Genomic DNA, 10,000 nt, shown 5'->3' on the forward strand with positions numbered 1-10,000 from the left:
ACACATCACTGGGACTACACATCACTGGGACTACACAGCTCTGGGACTACACAGCTCTGGGACTACACATCACTGGGACTACACATCACTGGGACTACACAGCTCTGGGACTACACAGCTCTGGGACTACACAGCTCTGGGACTACACATCACTGGGACTACACAGCTCTGGGACTACACAGCTCTGGGACTACACAGCTCTGGGACTACACACCTCTCTCTCTCTAGGGCTCTGGTCTAAAGTACTACTTTCTGGCCTCAATAGATCGGGACATGGACTCTACAAGGTGTTGAAAGCGTTCCACAGGGATGCTGGCCCATGTTGACTCCAATGCTTCCTTCCCACAGTCGTGTCAAGTTGGCGTGATGTCCTTTGGGTGGTGGATCATTCTTGATACACACAGGGAACGGTTGTGTATGATAAACCCAGCAGCTGTGCAGTTGTTGACAGACTAAAACCAATGCGTCCGGCACCTACTACCATATCCTGTTTAAAGGCACTTAAATATTTTGTCTTGTCCGTTCACCCTCTGAATGACACACATACACAATCCACGTCTCCATTGTCAGGGCTTATAAATCCTTATTTAACCTGTCTCCTCCCCTTCATCTTTAACCTGGTCTCCTCCCCTTCATCTACACTGATTGAAGTGGATTTAACAAGTGACATCAATAAGGGATCGTACCTTTCACCAGGATTCACCTGGATTCACCTGGATTCACCTGGATTCACCAGGATTCACCTGGATTCACCTGGCCAGTCTGTGTCACTGAAAGAGCAGGTGTTCCTAATGTTTTGTCCACTCAAGTGTATTTCATGGAGCAAGTCAAGTTCAATTAGGCTTCTGGTATTCATGTCAAAAGATACATGATCTGTGTCAGTGGCCACTGGCTCACAACTTGAGGGGACAGTAGACAGGCATACACACACGAACACACACACACACACACACACACACACACACACACACACACACACACACACACACACACACACACACACACACACACACACACACACACACACACACACACACACACACACACTACGGCTAACTGAACACTGTCTGCCAACGCTCGCCTTGCGTTCCGTTACCGCCTCAGTTGACCGGCCCGAGAGAGTTAAGAGAGCATTCAGTCAAAACGCCAACCGAGGAAAGAGAGGGGGTGAGAAAGAGAGGGGCTGAGGAAAGAGAGGAACTGAGAAAGAGAGGAACTGAGGAAAGAGAGGAACTGAGGAAAGAGAGGAACTGAGGAAAGAGAGGAACTGAGGAAAGAGAGGGGGTGAGGAAAGAGAGGGGGTGAGGAAAGAGAGGAACTGAGAAAGAGAGGAACTGAGGAAAGAGAGGGACTGAGGAAAGAGAGGAACTGAGGAAAGAGAGGAACTGAGGAAAGAGAGGAACTGAGGAAAGAGAGGAACTGAGGAAAGAGAGGAACCGAGGAAAGAGAGGAACTGAGGAAAGAGAGGGGGTGAGGAAAGAGAGGAACTGAGGAAAGAGAGGAACTGAGGAAAGAGAGGAACCGAGGAAAGAGAGGAACTGAGGAAAGAGAGGAACCGAGGAAAGAGAGGGTCTGATAAACATCACTCTAAGTCACCTGACTTGTTACACTGTGCTGTGTCCCCTTTTTTATGAGGCCTGGTCCAAATGTAGTGCACAGAGAATAGGGTTCTATTTGTGACGCAGACAGTGTGTTTAGCTGATTAGCTAAATGCCCTTCGTCATTGACTGACTGTGTGAGCCACTTACAGGAAAGGTAAAGGACAAGAGTTGGCTTACAAGACACATCCGGGTCATTTTTCTCAGACTGGATAGACGAGAATTATAAAAAAAATCACAACTTCTCAGTTCTGTGTGGCTGAGTGGTAGTTGTACTGGTGAGTCCTGGGGTCGGCAGGTAGCCTAGTGGTTAGAGGGTTGGACTAGGAACCGTAAACGTTGCTAGATCGAATCCCCGAGCCGACAAAAAAAATAGGACGTTCTGCCCCTGAACAAGGCAGTTAACCCACTGTTCCCCTGAACAAGGCAGTTAACCCACTGTCCCCCTGAACAAGGCAGTTAACCCACTGTTCCCCTGAACAAGGCTGTTAACCCACTGTTCCCCTGAACAAGGCAGTTAACCCACTGTTCCCCTGAACAAGGCTGTTAACCCACTGTTCCCCTGAACAGGCAGTTAACCCACTGTTCCCCTGAACAAGGCAGTTAACCCACTGTTCCCCTGAACAAGGCAGTTAACCAACTGTTCCCCTGAACAAGGCAGTTAACCCCACTGTTCCCCTGAACAAGGCAGTTAACCCACTGTTCCCCTGAACAAGGCAGTTAACCCACTGTTCCCCTGAACAAGGCAGTTAACCCACTGTTCCCCTGAACAAGGCAGTTAACCCACTGTTCCCCTGAACAGGCAGTTAACCCACTGTTCCCCTGAACAAGGCAGTTAACCCACTGTTCCCCTGAACAAGGCAGTTAACCCACTGTTCCCCTGAACAAGGCAGTTAACCCCACTGTTCCCCTGAACAAGGCAGTGAACCCACTGTTCCCCTGGACAAGGCAGTTAACCCACTGTTCCCCTGAACAAGGCAGTTAACCCACTGTTCCCCTGAACAAGGCAGTTAACCCCACTGTTCCCCGCTAGGCAGTCATTTTAAATAAGAATTTTGTTCTTAATTAAATGACTTGCCTGGTTCAATAAATCAATCCCAAACAGACTCTGAAGCTCTTCACTGACTTTCCAAAGAATATTGACCTGTGTGTTTGTTTCTCAATCCTGTTTGTTTTTTACCCTTCTAAAAAAAACAGTGATTTGTCATGTAGCCATTTGCATGGCCTCTCTCCACCAATACAATTAATGTTGGTAAAATATCTCTTACTTGTTAGTCTGGAGTTGAGGTATGGAGGAGAGATGTTGTCGTGTGGGTGGGAGCCCATTTCACGGCTAGTCATGTGAGTGTACTGGGAACCATCAGCATAACTCTGGGAAGCAGAGAGAGAACAGACTGGGTCAGGACAGTAACATAGTATCTATGTAACACAGTACTGACCGGGTCAGGACAGTAACATAGTACCTATGTAACACAGTACTGGGTCAGGACAGTAACACAGTATCTATGTAATACAGTACTGGGTCAGGACAGTAACATAGTATCTATGTAATACAGTACTGGGTCAGGACAGTAACACAGTATCTATGTAATACAGTACTGGGTCAGGACAGTAACACAGTATCTATGTAATACAGTACTGGGTCAGGACAGTAACATAGTATCTATGTAATACAGTACTGGGTCAGGACAGTAACACAGTATCTATGTAATACAGTACTGACTGGGTCAGGACAGTAACATAGTATCTATGTAACACAGTACTGGGTCAGGACAGTAACATAGTATCTATGTAATACAGTACTGGGTCAGGACAGTAACACAGTATCTATGTAACACAGTACTGGGTCAGGACAGTAACACAGTATCTATGTAAAACAGTACTGGGTCAGGACAGTAACATAGTATCTATGTAACACAGTACTGACTGGGTCAGGACAGTAACATAGTATCTATGTAATACAGTACTGGGTCAGGACAGTAACATAGTATCTATGTAACGCAGTACTGACTGGGTCAGGACAGTAACATAGTATCTATGTAACACAGTACTGACTGGGTCAGGACAGTAACATAGTACCTATGTAACACAGTACTGGGTCAGGACAGTAACATAGTATCTATGTAACACAGTACTGGGTCAGGACAGTAACATAGTATCTATGTAATACAGTACTGGGTCAGGACAGTAACACAGTATCTATGTAAAACAGTACTGGGTCAGGACAGTAACATAGTATCTATGTAACGCAGTACTGACTGGGTCAGGACAGTAACATAGTATCTATGTAACACAGTACTGACTGGGTCAGGACAGTAACATAGTACCTATGTAACACAGTACTGGGTCAGGACAGTAACATAGTATCTATGTAACACAGTACTGGGTCAGGACAGTAACATAGTATCTATGTAATACAGTACTGGGTCAGGACAGTCACATAGTATCTATGTAATACAGTACTGGGTCAGGACAGTAACATAGTATCTACGTAACACAGTACTGGGTCAGGACAGTAACATAGTATCTATGTAATACAGTACTGGGTCAGGACAGTCACATAGTATCTATGTAACACAGTACTGGGTCAGGACAGTAACACAGTATCTATGTAATACAGTACTGACTGGGTCAGGACAGTAACATAGTATCTATGTAATACAGTACTGACTGGGTCAGGACAGTAACATAGTATCTATGTAACACAGTACTGGGTCAGGACAGTAACATAGTATCTATGTAACACAGTACTGACTGGGTCAGGACAGTAACATAGTATCTATGTAACACAGTACTGACTGGGTCAGGACAGTAGCATAGTATATATGTAATACAGTACTGACTGGGTCAGGACAGTAACATAGTATCTATGTAACACAGTACTTGGTCAGGACAGTAACATAGTATCTATGTAACACAGTACTGACTGGGTCAGGACAGTAACATAGTATCTATGTAATACAGTACTGACTGGGTCAGGACAGTAACATAGTATCTATGTAACACAGTACTGGGTCAGGACAGTAACATAGTATCTATGTAACACAGTACTGGGTCAGGACAGTAACATAGTACCTATGTAACACAGTACTGGGTCAGGACAGTAACACAGTATCTATGTAATACAGTACTGGGTCAGGACAGTAACATAGTATCTATGTAATACAGTACTGGGTCAGGACAGTAACACAGTATCTATGTAATACAGTACTGGGTCAGGACAGTAACACAGTATCTATGTAATACAGTACTGGGTCAGGACAGTAACATAGTATCTATGTAATACAGTACTGGGTCAGGACAGTAACACAGTATCTATGTAATACAGTACTGACTGGGTCAGGACAGTAACATAGTATCTATGTAACACAGTACTGGGTCAGGACAGTAACATAGTATCTATGTAATACAGTACTGGGTCAGGACAGTAACACAGTATCTATGTAACACAGTACTGGGTCAGGACAGTAACACAGTATCTATGTATAACAGTACTGGGTCAGGACAGTAACATAGTATCTATGTAACACAGTACTGACTGGGTCAGGACAGTAACATAGTATCTATGTAATACAGTACTGGGTCAGGACAGTAACATAGTATCTATGTAACGCAGTACTGACTGGGTCAGGACAGTAACATAGTATCTATGTAACACAGTACTGACTGGGTCAGGACAGTAACATAGTACCTATGTAACACAGTACTGGGTCAGGACAGTAACATAGTATCTATGTAACACAGTACTGGGTCAGGACAGTAACATAGTATCTATGAAATACAGTACTGGGTCAGGACAGTAACACAGTATCTATGTAAAACAGTACTCGGTCAGGACAGTAACATAGTATCTATGTAACGCAGTACTGACTGGGTCAGGACAGTAACATAGTATCTATGTAACACAGTACTGACTGGGTCAGGACAGTAACATAGTACCTATGTAACACAGTACTGGGTCAGGACAGTAACATAGTATCTATGTAACACAGTACTGGGTCAGGACAGTAACATAGTATCTATGTAATACAGTACTGGGTCAGGACAGTCACATAGTATCTATGTAATACAGTACTGGGTCAGGACAGTAACATAGTATCTACGTAACACAGTACTGGGTCAGGACAGTAACATAGTATCTATGTAATACAGTACTGGGTCAGGACAGTCACATAGTATCTATGTAACACAGTACTGGGTCAGGACAGTAACACAGTATCTATGTAATACAGTACTGACTGGGTCAGGACAGTAACATAGTATCTATGTAATACAGTACTGACTGGGTCAGGACAGTAGCATAGTATATATGTAATACAGTACTGACTGGGTCAGGACAGTAACATAGTATCTATGTAACACAGTACTGGGTCAGGACAGTAACATAGTATCTATGTAACACAGTACTGACTGGGTCAGGACAGTAACATAGTATCTATGTAATACAGTACTGACTGGGTCAGGACAGTAACATAGTATCTATGTAACACAGTACTGGGTCAGGACAGTAACATAGTATCTATGTAACACAGTACTGGGTCAGGACAGTAACATAGTATCTATGTAATACAGTACTGGGTCAGGACAGTAACACAGTATCTATGTAATACAGTACTGACTGGGTCAGGACAGTAACATAGTATCTATGTAATACAGTAATGACTGGGTCAGGACAGTAGCATAGTATCTATGTAACACAGTAATGACTGGGTCAGGACAGTAACATAGTATCTATGTAACACAGTACTGACTGGGTCAAGACAGTAACATAGTATCTATGTAATACAGTACTGACTGGGTCAGGACAGTAACATAGTATCTATGTAATACAGTACTGACTGGGTCAGGACAGTAGCATAGTATCTATGTAACACAGTAATGACTGGGTCAGGACAGTAACATAGTATCTATGTAACACAGTACTGACTGGGTCAGGACAGTAACATAGTATCTATGTAATACAGTACTGACTGGGTCAGGACAGTAACATAGTATATATGTAACACAGTACTGGGTCAGGACAGTTACAGTACTGGGTCAGGACAGTAACAGTACTGGGTCAGGACAGTAACAGTACTGGGTCAGGGCAGTTACAGTACTGGGTCAGGACAGTTACAGTACTGGGTCAGGACAGTAACAGTACTGGGTCAGGACAGTAACAGTACTGGGTCAGGACAGTAACAGTAATGGGTCAGGACAGTAACAGTACTGGGTCAGGACAGTAACAGTACTGGGTCAGGACAGTAACAGTACTGGGTCAGGACAGTAACAGTACTGGGTCAGGACAGTAACATAGTATATATGTAAAACAGTACTGGGTCAGGACAGTAACATAGTATCTATGTAATACAGTACTGGGTCAGGACAGTAACAGTAAAGATGATAAATATATATATATACAGGTTATATATATAAATTATATAGGTTATATATATTACCGGTTATATATATATATATATTTCAGGTTATATATATGACAGGGTATATATATTTCAGGGTATATATATTACAGGTTATATATATTACAGGTTATATATATATATATATATCAGGTTAAATATATTACCGGTTATATATATATATATATTTCAGGTAATATATATTTCAGGTTATATATATTACCAGTTATATATATATATATATATTTCAGGTAATATATATTTCAGGTTATATATATATTTCAGGTAATATATATTTCAGGTTATATGCATATATATATTTCAGGTAATATATATTTCAGGTTATATATATTTATATATTTCAGGTTATACATATATATTTCAGGTTATATATATTACAGGTTATATATATATATTTCAGGTTATTTATATATATATATATATATATATATATATATATATATATATATATATATATATGTCAGGTTATATATATATATATTTCAGGTAATATATATTACAGGTTATATATATATATATATATATATTTCAGGTAATATATATTTCAGGTTATATATATATATTTCAGGTTATATATATATGTATATATTTCAGGTTATATATATATATTTCAGGTTATATATATTACAGGTTATATATATATATTTCAGGTAATATATATTTCAGGTTATATATATATATTTCAGGTTATATATATATATTTCAGGTTATATATATTTCAGGTTATATATATTACAGGTTATATATATATATTTCAGGTTATATATATTACAGGTTATAGAGTAACATGTCTAGGTTTCCTGCTTCGACATATTTCTACATGTATTACACATTATACTGCTATGTGTGTCTTTGGAACTCACCTTTGAAGGGGCACCTCTATGTCCCCACGTCCCTGCAGTGGCTCTGTCCCCCATGTCTACAAGAAGACAGAAACAAAGAGAGAACAAGAGACTTAAAGAACCCGCGTGACTTTACCTTGTAAACTATTTACATCAACCGCCAGGGGTGGCAGGGTAGCCTAGTGGTTAGAGCGTTGGACTAGTAACGGGAAGGTTGCAAGTTCAAACCCCCGAGCTGACAGCATCTGTCGTTCTGCCCCTGAACAGGCAGTTAACTCACTGTTCATAGGCCGTCATTGAAAATAAGAATTTGTTCTTAACTCACATGACCTGGTTAAATAAAGATAAAATAAAAAAGAAGCTAAAACATGGATTAAAATCGGCCATTTTCCTCACTTTCATAACCTGATAATAACCTTAACGTTTACTACTGAAATCTATGGCACAAAGATTAACATGAAACACATTGATTATATATAAATAAAATACCACTTTAAAAACATAGCCTGTTCCTCAGCATTTTACTGAAACTGGGGAAGAGTTTGCTATAGTCTCTACTGCTGATTACCACTTTAATCCTAACTAATCTATTCATATTATTGGATGAATGTAGATAAGAAAACAACGATCAATGGTAATAATTGTAATAAATATTATATTATAATATCACAGTATTTTTTGTTTTGTTTTGCATTGTGCATCAGTGCCCTTGTTTCTCGATGGTGAAGTAGGTCAGGGCGTGACTAGGGGGTAATCTAGCTTAATCATTTCTATGTTGGTGTTCTAGTTTATATTTTCTATGTTGGTGTTTTGCGTATGATTCCCAATTAGAGGCAGCTGGTAATCGTTGTCTCTCATTGGGGATCATATTTAAGTAGATATTTTTCCCATCCTGTGTTTTGTGGGATATTATTTTGTGTTTGTGCCTGTGTGCCACGTAGTCACGGTTCGTTGTTCGTTTATTGATTTATTGTTTGTTTGTTTATTCTTTAAGTTTCACTTTTGAAATAATTATGTGGAACTCAACCTCCGCTGCGCCTTGGTCCCGTTCCTACGACAACCGTGACAATCAGGATTACCGTGTACCCTGGTGTAGTCAAAACTGACTGACATGATGTGTCTCGATGTCTCTCACACCCTGAACTGGTGTAGTCAAATATCTTGATTTAACACCTTCTTTGTTCTCTTTATTTCTTGGTTCTTCAGAAAACCGTCCTTTGTGTCCGTGAATAGAGGAGAACTTACTCACACTGTAGAGTTAATCTGACACCATTGACAGCGTGCAGAGAACACAATGCAAACATCCCAGCTGTTACAAAACACTCTGGGAGCTGTGGAGAGCCACTACCTAGTCAACAGTGTGGAGAGTCACTACCTAGTCTACAGTGCAGAGAGTCACTACCTAGTCAACAGTGTGGAGAGCCACTACCTAGTCTACAGTGTGGAGAGTCACTACCTAGTCTACAGTGTGGTGAGTCACTACCTAGTCAACAGTGTGGAGAGTCACTACCTAGTCTACAGTGCAGAGAGTCACTACCTAGTCAACAGTGTGGAGAGCCACTACCTAGTCTACAGCGTGGAGAGTCACTACCTAGTCTACAGTGTCGAGAGTCACTACCTAGTCAACAGTGTGGAGAGTCACTACCAAAAATATAGTGTGGAGAGTCACTACCTAGTCAACAGTGTGGAGAGTCACTACCTAGTCTACAGTGCAGAGAGTCACTACCTAGTCAACAGTGTGGAGAGCCACTACCTAGTCTACAGCGTGGAGAGTCACTACCTAGTCTACAGTGTCGAGAGTCACTACCTAGTCTACAGTGTGGAGAGTCACTACCTAGTCTACAGCGTGGACAGTCACTAGCTAGTCAACAGTGTGGAGAGTCACTACCTAGTCTACAGTGTGGAGAGTCACTACCTAGTCTACAGTGTGGAGAGTCACTACCTAGTCTACAGTGTGGAGAGTCACTACCTAGTCTACAGCGTGGACAGTCACTACCTAGTCTACAGTGTGGAGAGTCACTACCTAGTCTGCAGTGTGGAGAGTCACTACCTAGTCTACAGCGTGGACAGTCACTACCTAGTCTACAGCGTGGAGAGTCACTACTTAGTCTACAGTGTGGAGAGTCACTACCTAGTCTAC

At 41.4% G+C, this 10,000-nt stretch overlaps 1 protein-coding gene and 1 long non-coding RNA gene across 14 annotated transcripts in view; one reads left to right on the forward strand and one right to left on the reverse strand.

The window, feature by feature from the left end:
• Nucleotides 1-10,000, forward strand: part of LOC139422672 (uncharacterized) — a 1,300,889-nt gene that overhangs the window by 396,502 nt on the left and 894,387 nt on the right. The window lies entirely within an intron of this gene.
• Nucleotides 1-10,000, reverse strand: part of LOC139422670 (transcription factor 4-like) — a 411,500-nt gene that overhangs the window by 317,179 nt on the left and 84,321 nt on the right. For all 13 annotated transcript variants that reach the window (XM_071173862.1, XM_071173865.1, XM_071173864.1 and 10 more), the window contains 2 exons: nucleotides 7,882-7,937; nucleotides 2,867-2,969 (listed from right to left, as the gene is read on the reverse strand). In XM_071173862.1, coding sequence (XP_071029963.1) covers nucleotides 2,867-2,969; nucleotides 7,882-7,937 — 159 coding nt within the window. The remainder of the gene's footprint in view (nucleotides 1-2,866; nucleotides 2,970-7,881; nucleotides 7,938-10,000) is intronic.

The sequence above is a fragment of the Oncorhynchus clarkii genome, chromosome 12 (genome assembly GCF_045791955.1).
Source record: "Oncorhynchus clarkii lewisi isolate Uvic-CL-2024 chromosome 12, UVic_Ocla_1.0, whole genome shotgun sequence".
NCBI lineage: Eukaryota > Metazoa > Chordata > Actinopteri > Salmoniformes > Salmonidae > Oncorhynchus > Oncorhynchus clarkii.